The sequence below is a fragment of the Homalodisca vitripennis genome, chromosome 1 (assembly GCF_021130785.1).
Source record: "Homalodisca vitripennis isolate AUS2020 chromosome 1, UT_GWSS_2.1, whole genome shotgun sequence".
NCBI classification, from domain to species: Eukaryota; Metazoa; Arthropoda; class Insecta; order Hemiptera; family Cicadellidae; genus Homalodisca; species Homalodisca vitripennis.
The window spans coordinates 132893570-132909992 of record NC_060207.1 but is presented as its reverse complement, the minus strand read 5'-3'; the positions used below and the strand labels follow the sequence as shown (position 1 = coordinate 132909992).

Below are 16423 nucleotides of genomic sequence, written 5' to 3'. Positions count from 1 at the left end.
GGTTGTCACCATTTTTACAAGTAATATAATAATAGATCATGTTCCACAAGATGGCAATATATACAATCAAAACAAAACAAAACTTCATCTTAAGTGAATCATACTCATGCAACAGGAGAGAAAGCCAAGAAAATTATGTAGGCTACATGCAAACAATACAATATGCCAAATACAATATGCTAAACACAATAAGCTACTAGGCATAAATAAACAACTGACAGACATGCAATACATTTGATTCATTATGACTAGTTCATACACGAGCAGTCTGTATAGATTCATATACCATAAAACAAATTAATACAACAACCAACAACATGCAACCAGTACATGCCATTAATATCTAAAATATACAGTTTATATACAAAATAAATATATTAAGTAATAAATAACAATAATATCTACATAGAAAAACACATTGAAAATAACTGCAATATCGGCAAGGTGCAATAACTATTTACGAAATATAGTAGGGCAATAATCAACAAATACAGTAACTAGTACAATTCAACAATAAAATACAAAAGAGCTATAAAACGAACTGGTATAACAATGCTCTAACTATCCAGTATCAGATAATGCTTTACGTATAGTGTAGCCCAATAATAAAAAATATCCTTTTCAGCGATGACACACTATTGCAAAAAAAGTCGTGGTGATGGCAGATTTAGGTTACCAAGCCGGTGTAATCTGGGGATGACACTGTGAAATTCATAGTTGGTGGAGCAATGCTGTACACAGAAGATGTCCAGAGACCGAGTTCTACCAGGTACTCTGAGATTAATGAGGTGGAGTAACTCCGAGCAATCGACATCGCCAGTGAGGATCTTCTGTAGAAAAACACCAGGTCATGCAGTCTCCTTCTCGCATTTAATGGAGCCAGCCCCAATTGATCCGCTACCAACTCCAAGGGAACTTCACTGTAGTTGTATCCCAGCTTGGTACCAATTATCCTAACAAAGCGATCTTGTATGCTCTGGAGTCGCTGAATATGTCCAAGTTGGTAGGGACACCACACAACACAGCCGTACTCCAACACAGATCTAACTAGCGCTGTATATGCTATCTTCATCGCCTCAACACTAAGACCGCCTCTAGAAGTCCTTATGATAAACCCCAACATCTTAGCAGCCTTCCTGGTGATTATGTCTATGTGTAATTCAGGGCTTAGGTCCGAAGACAACCCAATTCCAAGGTCTCTAATGTAAGACTTACGGCAAAGTATTAGTGTTGCTTAGACAGTAATCAAATATCAAAGGCTTGGAGTTCCTGTGAAATGTTACAATAGCACACTTCTCGGCATTCAGTCTCATTCCGTTGAGTAGCCACCACTCTTCGATTCTCTTAAAGTTACGTTGTAACAGATGGCAATCCTCAATGGATGAAATAGGACAAAAAACCTTAATATCATCAGCGAAAAGCAAGCATCTTACGTTGATAACATCCACCAAGTCATTGAGAAATACAGTAAACAAGAATGGGCCCAAATGAGATCCCTGAGGCACCCCCGATGTAGCATAAAAAGGCCGAGAAGTGGCACCCAAAAAACTTCACAGAAAGACTACGGTCTGCCAGGTATGATTGAAACCATTGTAGAAGATTGCCAGTGATACCATATGCGTCAAGTTTGGCGAGAAAGATGCGGATGACTCACAGTGTCGAACGCTTTGGAGAAGTCAATATAACCGGTGTCAACCTGCATTCCATCTCCAAAAGCTGCGATGATAAAGCTTTCATACAATTACAATGCAAGGTTAGTAGTAGTTGATCTTCCGGCTGCAAAAACCATGCTGCGCAGATGTAAGAATGTGGCGAAAGGAAAATCCAATGCGATCCAGTACAAGTGATTCAAACAGCTTCCCAAGTTGCAGGCTGTATGACAACTGGGCGGTAGTTTCGGACATCCTCAATATTTGAGGACTTGTGTATAGGAACCACAAAGCTGGACTTGAGTCTATCCGGAAAAGCACCTTCGAGTAAGAAACTTATTAAAGATAACGGTTAGCTGGGGAGCAAGAATATCCACTGCATCTCTTGAGAAATTAGAGGAGGTATATCATCAGGGCCAGTACCCTTGTAGGGATCCAGTAAATCAAGCTTTCGTTTAACTTCATCAACTTCAAACACACAAGAAGATAAATTTGTATGTAGATCAAAACTATATGGTGGCACAGTCACATTTGAAGCAGAGTATACGGAAGAAAAATGGTCGGCCAAAAAAGATCACAAAACTGTAATTGGAGTTGAAGCCATACGATCTCCAAGGGTATATGAGTCAGATGATGTCCGATGACTTCCCAAAGTTCCATTGACAAAAGCTCCAAAAGGACTTATTTTGACTACGATAAGCAATTTTTACCGCATTTGTATGATAATTTATAAATAGATACCACATGTTCAATTATATTTCTCACAATTAAATATTACATGAATTTGATAATTTAAGAAAATGCGTGTTTTTGTAGCAGTTTATGTTGTTACCCACACTGAGTACAGAAAACGGTACTTTGGGATTATACCGACCACACCAGTATGAAGAACACAAAAATAGAAATTTATAGAAACAAACATGATAGAACGAAAAAACAACTCTTCAATTACAAAATTACAAACTTACAAGCATTTCCAGGTATTGTGATCGGTATTGTTGTCGCTGTTATCTTATCTTTCTCGAGAATCCTGATTACGGCAGGCCGCGCGGCATCACGTGATTTGCACGGTACATCATTGCCTTTCCATTACAATTCAATTTATATTTCTGATTAGCCCCTCTAGAATTTGATATTTTACTGATAGGTACTATCTCGAGGGATGTTTTTCTTTCGTCGACATCAGCGCGGGGCAGCACCGAAGGTGCTGTCGAAGCCCGCGCTGATGGCCGGAGGCACTCGCATTTTGGGTGGCGGAATGTGATCAAGAATAAAAACAAGTTTTGAGTGTTTTTTTAATAAAAAGTTTAGTTTGGTAAATGTTTGTTTTTGTTGAATTTTTTGTGTTTGGAGAAATGTAGAGGTAAAACACGGAAGTACAACAAAGCGATGCACCAGCTGAACGGGCGGCGAGACTCTGCAATCACGTTATCTACTAGACGCTCGACTTTGACCTCTGTCTGAGGATGGGGAGGTGTTTGCGATAAGACAATTCCTGTTTTATATTGACGAAATATTGTTCTACGCTAATCTAGTAATCAGTAGAAACGAAATGTGAAATAACGATTCATGTCTGGGTGTGGTCGGTATAATCCCAAAGTACCCAGAAAACATTCGTTATCAGACTATCTGGAAATTTGATCTATTGCCGTACCTGATAAATTACTATTTCCAAATGTGATTTTGGGGTGCCGTAAATTCTGACTATTGTAATGTACTCCCACAGATTCGGCAAAGCCAAACATAACAGAATGGTTAATGCATTGAAAATTCTAATTTAGAAAGTATAAACGTTTAGAGTTATTCTTTCCCTATACAAAGGACATTCCTTCTTAAATAAAATAACACCTTCACTACGGACGAGGAATCTAGACACATTAAAAAAAAAATTATGGTTGCCTGTAAAGTCGGTTTTACGGGCGAAGATTTTACGTGACAACGTCTTTTTCTCGGTAGAATATTTATTGATATGAATATTATTAAATTGCACAATAGGAACAAGGAATTGAATGAAAATAAGAATTGCACAAATTTTAACTATAGAAATATATTTTGTTTACTAAAACATTGTACTTAATTTGAAATTAATTAAAATTTGTTATTGTAAATGGTAAAGTTGAATAAAACATTTACTAAAATTGGAATTTGAAATTCTTGCTAAACACAGTTAAATTCTAACTCCGCGCGTGGTGATTGGTCGGTTTAGTTCGTTTGTTTGGTCGCACTGTTATGACAGGTTAGAGGTTATAATTTGTTATTTTAAATGTTTGACTAGCAATACGCGCTGTTTCTTCTCAATCGACTGAATTACGATTGATTGCAGTCATAGTTTACGATAATGAAATATCAGTGTACAATTATTTACCTTTATTGTTGTAGTTGTTGTAAATGACGAATCTAAGCACTCCACATTTTCACGAATAAACATAGTTATCTGCTTTATCCCGTGCGGCGGACCCACAGTTATCTGCTTTATCCCGTGCGGATCCCGTGCGGCGGACCCACTGGACGGGCATCGTAACGTTACCGGGCGTTACACTTTTTCATGAGTGACTCCGAGCCGCAACCTAATTTAAGACGTTGTCACGTCAAAATGTATGCTGCACAAACTAGGCTGAAGCAGTCAAGTTTTTAAAGACGAAAACCCCGTACAAAAAATACGTTTCCCCTGAATACAACATCGCGTTACTTCTAAATTTGTCCATAGGATCTATCAGAAAAAAGTTTTTATTGAAAAGTTAGTTGGTAAATTCAATTTTTATCTTTAATTTTTGCATTTTTATACTCTTTTTTTACTGTTTTCTAGTCATGTAAATGTGAAAAAACTGATCGTGTAAATATGGAAAAAATTGTCCTTTCAATTCCATACCTGTGTTACAAGTCTTATCCATTTAACTTTGTTTGGTTATGCCAAACATTCCTCGTAGTGTTAGAGATTATCTGAAACCACCCCATGAAATAATACAATCAGATACTATATTAACATTCAAAAGAGCTCAACATTTCTTCACCAATTGACACAGGCTGCAGCAGCTCGCACTGTGGGCCATGAAGGAAAAGTCCCAATATTTATATAATAAATATTTTATTACGAATGAGTAGGGTATTCAGAACTAAAATTTCAAAGGTAAACATTAAAATAATAAATCTTACCATTATGACATTTGGTCAATAATTGTTGTCATATGCTTATTTAATTAAAATCATCGATAACGAGTTTCTGACAAAGATAAATAACACATGTTTCTTTAAACTATTTATTTAAAATAAGATTTTGAAATTAATTAAAGTGATAGCAGGTCAATTCAGTATTATACTTCTTAATCTATAAATAGATCTGCATAGATCACCTTAACAAATTTTTTATAGGAGTGTTAATCAATAAATTAAATGTTTCTTTAATTAATTAGATTTAATCTAGATGTAATGGGTAATAGGCCCATTTTGACCAGCTTAAACTAGACCTCTAGACTTTACAATTCTGTTTCCCTTATATAAATATTGAAAATTAGTTGTAATTTTGGAAATGAAATTTCAAAATTTTGAATTACCTCTTGCTCCATTGTAATATGTAGGGGTTGTAAAACATTGTAGAAATTTAGGATCTAAAATTTTTTTTTGAAGATAAAAATTTTTATATGTTTTCAAAAACACTGTATTGAATAGATGTGTAGAATAGCCAAGACACTATTGACCTTCTACCATTTTACATCCACTGTCGTTGATTGTTTATAATCTGTGCACAGATTACCAAGTCTTCCAAGTTCCAATTTCCAATTCCGCAATTCGATTCCAAATTTATAAAACTTATATTTGTATGGCATTGAACAGTGGTGATATTCTCCTTGACATATTTTAGTCAATATTTTTTATATTTTGGAGCTTTTCATGTACGTTTGACTTATAATATTATTTTTAATTACGCCAGTAATCAAAAAAGTAAATATTATGTATATACTTTACTGAATATTAAATCATTTTCTTTTTTAGTGTCATAACCTATTTTCTTTCTTGAGGACTGGCAGATTTCAATTTATAAGCTAAGCTCCAGTGTAATATTTATGCTGCGTTCATTTTGCCTTTAAATCTAATGAGTAAATTAAATGTTGATTCTTGCATTCAATAAATATATGTTTCTTGTTATATTCAAGATTTTCTGAAACTCATTTAAACTAACCTCACTTTATTAATGATAGGCTCATTTACACTCCCTCTGGGTGTCAACTATATATAACATACTAACTGTTAGGAAGTGCAAGGCCTAGCCAGTTTTAAGTATATGCATGGTAAGTTTCTGTAAAAATTGGGTTGCATTATAAATAGTGGCTACCAGGACAATCAGATGATCGATATTTTTGATATACAAAACTGCGGAACAAAAAATCTTAACTGAATTATGTTATAGGTACTTCAGATTGTAGTATTGTTCTCCTATGTTTTATATATATATATATATATATATATATATATATATATATGTATATGTTACTGAAGTGTACTGTCATTTGAAATATCTATAACATAATTAATTCGGTTCAACATTTTGTTTTCAGTAATTTATACAATCATGAATATTGATTGTGATGGTAGCCGGTTATTTTACTGCATCCAACACTGGCAACAGGTAATTGTGATTGATATTTCATTTATAAGTTATTATTACAAGTTTTGTTCTTGATATTAATTTATATAGGTCTTTTATAGAAACTAAATATTGTAAAAAGGTATATTAATTTTCATTGGAATAAATAAATTATAAACAACTTTAATTAAAATTTGTTTGTATTCCATAGTTTAAAGCGGCCCATACACTAGACGTGCAATGCACACCGTGCAAGCACGACGTGTCAAAATTGGAAGAAACGTGCCAGTGTGTGGAGGTCTCCGTGCTAAGCACGCCGTGCATTGCATGGCACGATGGCAATCAAGATCGGTTCCAATTTCTTAAAATACCTTTCCAATTTCTCTAAAATATTGAATAACATTTTATTCTGTTTTAAACTTAAGTGGGTACACCTACTTATGACAAGAGGTATGGAGAGTAATATTAATACTGTGTTACACATGTTTCATTGAATAATTATAGACAACTACATAATTACATTACAATTCTTGACTGAGGTATGTGACAGACTGTATTGTAAAGAATTAAAGTATATTTTTATTCATTGGAATTCGTATTGTGTACAAAGAACACATCCCTCAATAAAATTCATGACCTATTGCAAAAATAATATTCCCATCTTTTACAAAGTTTGACATATGGGTTTTGTTTTGATGGGCAAAGCATTATGCCAAACCTGATTGGGTTTCTTTAGTGTTATTTGATTTTTAGTGAAACACGGATTAGCTCCCTCCTTCAAGACATTAAATCTTTGCAGTGCTGAATGTTTCAGAGCCTGTTGTAATATACGTATAGAGTAAGGTGCTTCCAACTAGTTTAGTTCATTAATCAGGACAAAAAACAAGCAGACCTAATACGGATACCTGAGGCCGTGTTTCAGAGCCTCACTACCAGTGTTCTCTCCTTCAAGTAAAACAAGTGTCTGATATTTAAGATAGTTTGAAATCAATTTTAATATATTTCCTCCAATGCCATACTTCTTAATTCCTCCACAAGTTCCTTATGAACTTCATAGAGAAACACTTGACTAATATCGAAAAGTGATAGAACAGCATGTACTTGTTTAAAAAAATAAGAATGTTATTCCATTATTAAGTGAAGTCAGGCCAAATTTATTTCCATGATAATTAAACAATTTTCATTTTATGTACCGTGTCTTATATATCTTTTATAACACACTGATTTTGTAACAGTGTTACAATCCAGTGGGATCAATATTAGCTCTTTGTTTAAAAACATTGCTTAAAAGGTTATAATCAAACAAGCATAGTCTATGAGAAATCTGCCAAGGTTTAACTAACCTGTAGTCAAAATAATTAGACTAATATAAAATAGTTCGGGATAATTTGGAAGAAGTAGGTAGATTTTGTGACTACTTAAATATTATCAATTTATTCTAATGGGATTTACATTTACTTAGTATCTCAAAAACTGTTCGAGATACAAAAAAAAGTTTAGGGAACGTTATGAGCATTGTGGAACAGTTAACTTTTTTCCAGGTTTATAAATAATGGAGTTGTGGGTTAAAATAAGTTTTAACAGCCGCTATTATGGAAAGAAATCACATGCAAAGCTAGCCAACAATCTTAGCCAAGACGTAGAAAACAGTTTTTAAAATAAGTTTCAACTTTTGTGAGCTTTCTTGGGGCAGTTATTGTTTTCAAAAGCCGCATTATATGGCATATATATAGTGTTTTCACAAAATGGTGTCACAAACTTTTGTGGCTGATAGTGCTCATTATTTCAAACAAAAAATTGTTAAATAAACAGCTTGAGAAATTAGTCTTGTTTAGCTAGCCACCATTTTGTAATTTTTATAAAAAGATTATCTCTATAAAGTTATGATCAACTAATATTTTGTCTTTTGATAGGCATTAGCTGTTTTAAATACGTTATACAAATTCTAAAAGATACCAACTATTTTAAAATTTGTATGATAATTCCAAAGGCACTTTTTCCAATGAAATCTGTCAACGCATAAGCGAACACGACCACTTTAAAGATACGCTTGCACAAGCCAGGAGCAACAAACAACTGATACCTCTCAACTGTGACATGTATGGTGCTCCCGGCTTGTGCAAGCTTATCTTTAAGTGGTCGTGCTTGCTTATATATAGGCGAATTTCAGTGGAATTGTCATAAAAATTTCAAAATAGTATCTGGGGGGCATTGTGGATCATGTTCGGTGAAGTTATGGAGAAATGTTCGGTAAGTGCTACCATGAGGGCGATTGCAATTAGTTGTTTATGTGCAATACTTATTTTCAATACGTGTAAAACTATTTCTACACCAAATTGCTTTTTGTTGTTACAAAGTAAAAAATATACCAAAATATTTCTCTATTCAACCGTGCCATTCAGTGAAATTGATTTCTTTCTGTCTATAACTTATATATTACTTAATGTGATAAAAGAACCCTGTGGACCCTAAGCAATAATCTAATGGTGGAGAAGAGTTAAATTTTCTACAATGTAAATTTCCTGTCTGTGATCCATAAGGATAGATATATACTGTTTCTTTGGAACGTGATCGTTGGATATGTGTGTCTGTCATCCAGCCATATAAATGGCTTAAGTCTTTGTTTGATTTTTAAATTTACATATATACAATATTAAAAACAAAGGTATACACAATAACTACTATTAAATTTTTGACAGATATATTGGCAACTCAGAAATACAAATTAAAAACAGCTACAATCTCCAAATTTTCAACTCTGATATACTGACCTTGAATGTTTCTTTGACACCCTTCTTAAGAAGCAGTTAGTAGTTATTTCATGTGTATGTATAAAGTTTGGACTAACCCTATTTTAATAATTTTTTTCTTTTAGGTTGATTTAAATAGAGATGGAGAATGGAGGTCGTAAAAAAACTTGGTCTGAACTCAAGCAAGTTGTGTTTGAATTGCGTCGCCAACTTTCAACTTTGTCTACGATTGTACCAAGTTCAGTTGAATTTCGGAATCTCAAGGATGGCAGAACAAGGATATTCTTTCTTAGCTCACCTGGTAATGGTTGGGAAACTACCCTTCTCTACACCGACATTGTTTTGGAAGAACAAAAGGTAAACCATTTTTTGTAACCTTGACATGTTTTGTAGTGTTTTATTGACCATGAAAAAAGGTCAGAAATATCCAACCTAAAAAGGCAATTGCAATTAGCAACAGGTCAGATATTTCTGACATACCATTACTTTATTTAAAAATGCAATTTAATGTATTGTAACAATGTAAAAACCTATAAATATGCAAACTAATAGTCTAAATTACTGATATGATATTGTGTACAGTACGTACAATATGTGCTATACATTTACACATCAATTATTAGATGTTTGTAAATATTTTGGGAAAACTAGCAATCATAGTAATTAGCAACTCCATATAGGCTATTAATTGAAAATAGCTATTGTTCACATAGTGGTTATTCGGGAAGTATCAGTCATAAGCAGATGCAGTTCTATTAGAAAGTGTGTCTAAATATCTTTTGTAGTATGTCAATTAAAAGAATTAACCGTGCAAATTTAATTTAATTGCAAACATTTTCATTAACTCTCAGCCTAATCCCATGGATTGACATAAACCATCATCAAACTCAATGTTGCCTATAAAGAAATTAAACTTAATGTAAATTTTAAGGTCTATAGGTCAGTTCATTTTTAAGATATCTTGTGAATAGACAGACAAAAATAAAATTTTCTCAGCCCCTCGAGTGAGAACTTTGCTAATGCTCAGTCAATAAACCAGATTCATTAACATATTGACGTGGTAGAATTCAGATATATTTCATCTATGTAAAACAAATGATTATTTCTATTGTAGACATATGTTTTTCTTCTTCATATAGTAGCAAAAGAACTTTAGTTGATGGCAATTTGTATTTGAGTTCAAGAATTCTAATGGCTGCTGATTTGTTGAGGCCAATTCCTGGTCACCTGGGTTTCTCAATGCTGTTACTAGTAATGACTGGTGTTTTATAATGGTTTTTATATGTTGTCTTATTAATTATATTGTTTTTATTTGTAAAAGGATGTATTGATTTTTGTGATAATTGGAATATTTAATAACTGCTTTTTAATTAGGTGTACATATTTGTAATAATTGCTTATTAGGTTATCTTTAAATGTACATATGAGTATGTTTTTACACATTTCTGAAAGTACACATGTTCTGCAAAATATCTACCTATTAATAAGCAGTTTTCCACATAGCTAGTTGGATGGTAAGGCACAATCTGTTATGCACTTGTCAATAATAAAAATTACAAAATTTAACCATATGATGAATTCTTATCCAGTAGAAAAGCAAGAAATCTCTTCTTTCTGGTGGTCTTGGACTTTTGGATACTCTAAGAGTTCTAATCAACCAATAGGACAGTTTAACCACAGTGCCACTGAGTAGGGATCAATCTGTGCTGACATAAGTCAGTATTTTTTATAATGATATTCTAATATTGTAAGAGTATTAAATTTGGTTTATAAATAACATATAATTACTGTTTTATGTATTTTGATACTAAAAGACTTATTATTATTATGGAAAACACATTTTTCCACAGCTGTTTTTAGTTTTGTTTACATTTTTGACGAATTTGCACCACTATGTGCTGGCATTGATACTCTGAGTGAGGTATTCAATATCTTTGATCTGTTTTGTCTCTGTAATACTCCATCAGATTGCAATAACATAGTTAGAGTGTGTAAAAAATTGTTAATAGATTATTTATTTGTTAAGATTATTTTCTTATAAAGTATAATGGAAATTTTCTGTCTAAACCTCAACTATACAATCTTTAATATTAATGTGTACATGTGCTAATGTTTCAGAACGGCCGGTTACAGTGGCATCCCGTTATTGAGTCCAATTTTCAGAGTGTGTCACTGGGTGCACGTTCCTCAAGAGAGGAGCAGCTGATGTTGGAGCGGAAACGGCTGGCAACATGGGGTATCACCTCGTATGAGCTGCATCACGAGTCTGGGAAGCTGGTCTTCCCGGCGGCGAGTACTCTCTTTCAGTGCATCGACACAGGCTACACGGTAATCAGGACTTTTCATTATATGAGGGGCTACCCAACAAAAACTGTCGTAAAGCTGTTAAAGTAGGTCTTGCATAGTACATAATTCTTCTCCTAAATAGATCATTGTCATTTCAGTGCTACGACACAGGCTACATGGTAATCAGGACTTTTCATTATATGAGAGGGTACCCAACAAAAACTGTTATAAGGTTGTTGAAGGTAGGTCTTGCATAGTACATAATTCTTCTCCTAAATAGATCATTGTCATTTCAGTGCTTCGACACGGGCTACATGGTAATCAGGACTTTTCATTATATGAGGGGGTACCCAACAAACACTATTATAAGGCTGTTGAAGGTAGGTCTTGCATAGTACATCATTCTTCTCCTAGACAGATCATAGTCAGTTCAGTGCTACGACATAGGTTACACGGTAATCAGGGCTTTTTATTATATGAGGGGCTACCCAACAAAAACTGTTATAAGGTTGTTGAAGTAGGTCTTGCATAGTACATAATTCTTCTCCTAAATAGATCATTGTCATTTCAGTGCTTCGACACGGGCTACATGGTAATCAGGACTTTTCATTATATGAGGGGGTACCCAACAAACACTATTATAAGGCTGTTGAAGGTAGGTCATGCATAGTACATCATTCTTCTCCTAGACAGATCATTGTCAGTTCAGTGCTACGACATAGGCTACACAGTAATCAGGGCTTTTTATTATATGAGGGGCTACCCAACAAACACTAGTAATCAGGGCTTTTTATTATATGAGGGGCTACCCAACAAACACTGTTATAAGGTTGTTGAAAGTAGGTCTTGCATAGTACATACTGCTTCTCCTAGACAGATCATTGTTATGATTACTAGTTGACTAAAGCGCAGGGGTGAAAATTCCCCTCCTGCTTGTTGAAACAGTCTTAATGTTTAAAAAATTTTACAATCTTGACACCTATTGGTGATATACTCAAATTGTATGGGTTATTCTCATTTTAAAAGTAGTCATGTCAATAACAACAAACCTGAACATGGACGAATATCAACTGCTGGAGGAGACAAAAATTCAATAGCTTGTGTGCATAGACTATTGACAGACCAATGAACAACATAAGAGCAAGTGGAATAAGTTTAGAGCTTGGTACAACATATTTTAACTGAAGATTTTAGGATGAAAATGGTTGTTGCTATACTTGTTTCTTGTACCTGCACATACAGCTATATTATACTTTAAAATATAGCCAACATTTGATAAAAATGGCCTGGTAACTTTGTCCCACACAGCTTACTCAACTAATCTATGTGTGATTTTTTTCCACATAATAAAAGGAACATGAAAGAGCTCAAATTTGACAATATTGATGACATCAACAAAGAAACGAGATAGGAGCTGTAAGCCATTACTGAAAATCTATTCAGTTGTGACTTTTTTTGTTCAACAGGTTTTTATTAAATAAATTTTAATTTATATCATACACTTTTGATTATACAGGGTGACTCATGAAGATATGTAGAAATTGTGGGAGCTCATTCTACATGTAAATAATGAAAAAAAGTTTATATAAATGTGGGTCTGGAAATACTTTGTTGGTGAGTTACGGCTAGCGAAAGATTTTGCCTAAATTTCAGCTCACCATGTAAAACGAGGTCTTCCTGAAATTCTGGTAAGATAGATTAAGAGGTGAATTAAATTATTTCATTTGGTTTTTGACTTGATAAATTAAATAAAACAGGCCCTAGAACTGTCAATTACATAGTTTTTGAAATAACCAAATTCAAATGCAAAAAACAGAGTGAATAAACGCATTTTTCATCTTTGGGCAACAATAACGTTGTTATTTCACCAAGAAACACATTAGAATTTTAATAAAACTTGTAGAAAAGTTTGTTCTGAACAAAATGGTGTAAATAAAGTATACTGAAAGTGAATAGATGTTTAATTAAATTAATTTTTATTCATAACAGTACAACATGAATTTTACATTTGACTGACAATTAAAAAAATTTACTGAGAAATCTCTTAATTAAATTTCTATCTATCTATCTTTTCATAAAAATCTTCCTTGGATTTCAAAGAATATTGTACAAAAAGAATTAACCTAATTGTTATAGCCGTTCTCGAGATTAGCACTTCGCAACACATTTTGCAATTTTAATTTTTAATGTTATATATATTTATAACATACTTTTTACATACACTATAAATAACACTTTTTATGAAACTTACAAAAAACCTATAAACCTACAAAAATCAGTACACATTTTAAAATTTCAGGTTTAATATTAACATCCTTCATTGATATTGGTGTATTATTAAAACATTTTGATTTCCTTTAAGGCTTTTGATTTAGTGGAGTATCAGCTGTCATCAGTTTCTTGTATTTTCAATAAAATGTGTATAATTTATTTCATGTTAAATGATAAATGGTTACAATAATTATTGAAGCTACTGGTAACACAATAGTATTTGCACTAAAAACCTGTTTACATCAGACAACTAAGAACCATTTATATGAATTGACAATTTTCTCGAGATGGCATACACAAACCTTTCATTTTCCATTTGAGAGTTATTTATTTGAGATGCATTAATCTATGTTACAGAATGGACCTCTGTTCCCTGCCGAGCTCAGAATGAACTCAAGTGGTCCCAAGCTCCTCCCGCAGATATGTCCCTCCAACCCTGACCTGGTAGCTTATATCTGCAATGCTGACATCTGGGTCTCCCACACCCTAACAGGTTTTTGTTTCTTGTGTGCATGTATAGTGTATAGTTTTTCACGATAAATCATATTTCAAGTTAATAACAGGTTATTTATCTTTAGTGAGTCCGATATGAGAAACCATAAGTGTATGTATAAATAAAAAAAAACAAATGTTAAAAAAAACTTGTATTATATACATTTTAAAGCTACATCATATGCTATTTTCCAACACAATCCCCGTTGAAGAACTTATCATAGTTAGACACAAGTTTTTAGATTCCAGCTTTAAAGAAATTCGCTGCCTGAGATCTTTATCACTAGACTGGTTGTCAAGCCTCGTTCAAGGAAATTAACCAGCATCACACTCTTATTGTGCCAGAAAACATTTCCCATAATCTTTGTGGGATAATATGTGTGTTCACAATTAACATGCTTCACCCATGTTTCATCACCAGTTATGATACAATTGAGAGGTTCATTACCATGTTTATCATAGTTTTCTTCGAAATTTAATGATTCAGCAAGTCTTTTTGTGGTTTTGATGTGTGGTAAGGATTTTTGGAACCCATCTGGTACAAAATTTGTGGTATTAAGCAATGTAGAAAAACTTTCTTTCCCATGTATTTCGTATTAGAAATTTGGAGTATGTTAACCATTGAAAATTACTCCAAAATTGGACAAATCGTATATTTTAGAGTTCTTTTATTATGTATGTGGCTGATACTATTATCACTGCAAGGGCTAATATACTGTTTTGAACAGTAAGTATCCTCTCAATGAGACCATCAACTCGTCTAAGGAAAGTTCCTTTTCGGGCAGGTAGAGATTTTCCATTTTGTTAAAATAGTAAGGTCAGGAAAATCATCGTCATCTTTGGTCAAATGCAATGAATGTAAAATCAAGAGAAATCAATTACTTTGAAACAAATTTGAAGTAGTTTTAATACATTTGTAACTGTAGCATTTTCACTTCCTGTATGAAATAATGGATTAAAGGATTTTTGCAGTGAATATCAACTTTCTGCATAAGCATTTGTTTCTCTAACAATCGATTCGAAAAAAAACCAATTAAAATAATCTAAAGGTTCAATGCCAGGCAAAGTTACTCGCAAGTCAATGGACTGAGAAAATAGAAAAGTTTTCAAATCTAGAGTATCGTACCAAGGTAGTTTTGGTCTGGGCTGCTTACATCCACGAGTTTTGTTTGTACCGTTGGACGATAACACATGGGGGTGGTGACTTCTGAGGTCGAAGTAATAAATACTCGAATTGCAAAGTTTACTTATAAGTCCAATTTAATTTACTAAACTTACAAGCACCACTTTTGGATGGTAAATTAAGTGTATGTAATGCCATGTTGCTGCCAATTAGAATAAAAGAACTAAAAATGTATATCTGCTAGGTGGGCCCAAAATATCCAATGTTCTCTGGAATTATGCCTACGATGTTCTACTTTATAAAACATTTAGATTTTACTTACCTTCATAATGTGTAGACTCACAACCCGGGTGTCGGCGTCTTGGCACGAGACAATGGCGCTGTAGTCTAAGAAGGGTTATTTCTAGTCAGTGGTTACTAGAAGATGAGTAGAAGTTATGAAACTGGTAGCCATCTACTCAAATAATATGTGCCCTGTGAGCCGTGAGACACGTGGTACACGTAAACTCGCCTAAAACAAATTCGCGACGGTATTAGCCATTTAATGATACAAATTACTATTTATAACAACGTGTTCGCCATAAGACGACGCCACAACTTTTATCTATCTCAATCAAGCAAATAAAAGATCTTCAAGGGTACGTTACTTTACTATTTACAACTTTACTTTACGTTACATTCATTTTTATATGTTTGGCATCAAAGGGCTAATTTAATAATACGAAAAGATAACTTTTACTTACGGACAAAGCGCGCGAGGTCTGCTCGGTCACATAGTTGGGCTGCTACGAAGGGTTAGAAGAAGATATTCATACGCGTGCCAATTAGGTAGTTACTCCGCCCAATAATTTAGTTCCGGAACATTGGATAAAAATAATATTAAATTATACTGGCTGATTAGGTTGCGAAAATTACATTATATGAAATTTAATTAACTAATTAACGGTACAGAATATCCCCCCTGTTTTGAGTTCGCAACCTAGTTAGTCACTTTACTTTAAACATATTCTAAATAACAAACTTCACTCAACCTTTTATTCATTACATGAGTTCAAATTTTCTATCATAACAATACGGTAGCGCGGGGTTTTGAGAGTTTCTTATGAAATCTGCTAGATCGCATGCCAATGCAGTTCTATGACTTCTTATCTGCTCGCTTAGGGACCAAAAATAGAAAATCGATTTAGGCAAACTATTTTCATGCAGTGCACGTTGCAGCGTTTTAGAATTTGCGGATCGTTGCGAGAATAAGGGCATGTAAGGCGATTAA

The 16423-nt window shown here is 33.6% G+C and overlaps 2 protein-coding genes across 4 annotated transcripts in view; one reads left to right on the top strand and one right to left on the bottom strand.

Moving 5' to 3' along the window:
- Positions 1 to 4671, bottom strand: part of LOC124371465 (U4/U6 small nuclear ribonucleoprotein Prp3-like) — a 47705-nt gene extending 43034 nt beyond the window's left edge. Inside the window, exon 1 of the mRNA XM_046829807.1 lies at positions 4519 to 4671. The gene's annotated coding sequence lies outside the window, so the exon portion shown is untranslated. The remainder of the gene's footprint in view (positions 1 to 4518) is intronic.
- Positions 4672 to 5410: 739 nt separating this feature from the next.
- Positions 5411 to 16423, top strand: part of LOC124371450 (dipeptidyl peptidase 9) — a 59129-nt gene continuing 48116 nt past the window's right edge. Inside the window, exons 1-5 of one of the 3 annotated variants that reach the window (XM_046829793.1) lie at positions 5422 to 5539; positions 6203 to 6273; positions 9107 to 9338; positions 11100 to 11309; positions 13896 to 14031. In XM_046829793.1, the coding sequence (XP_046685749.1) occupies positions 9123 to 9338; positions 11100 to 11309; positions 13896 to 14031 (562 nt within the window). In that variant the 5' untranslated portion in view covers positions 5422 to 5539; positions 6203 to 6273; positions 9107 to 9122. Of the gene's footprint in view, positions 5540 to 5662; positions 5936 to 6202; positions 6274 to 9106; positions 9339 to 11099; positions 11310 to 13895; positions 14032 to 16423 lie in introns of those variants that run through there. The other 2 variants (XM_046829782.1, XM_046829786.1) reach the window with 2 other exon arrangements.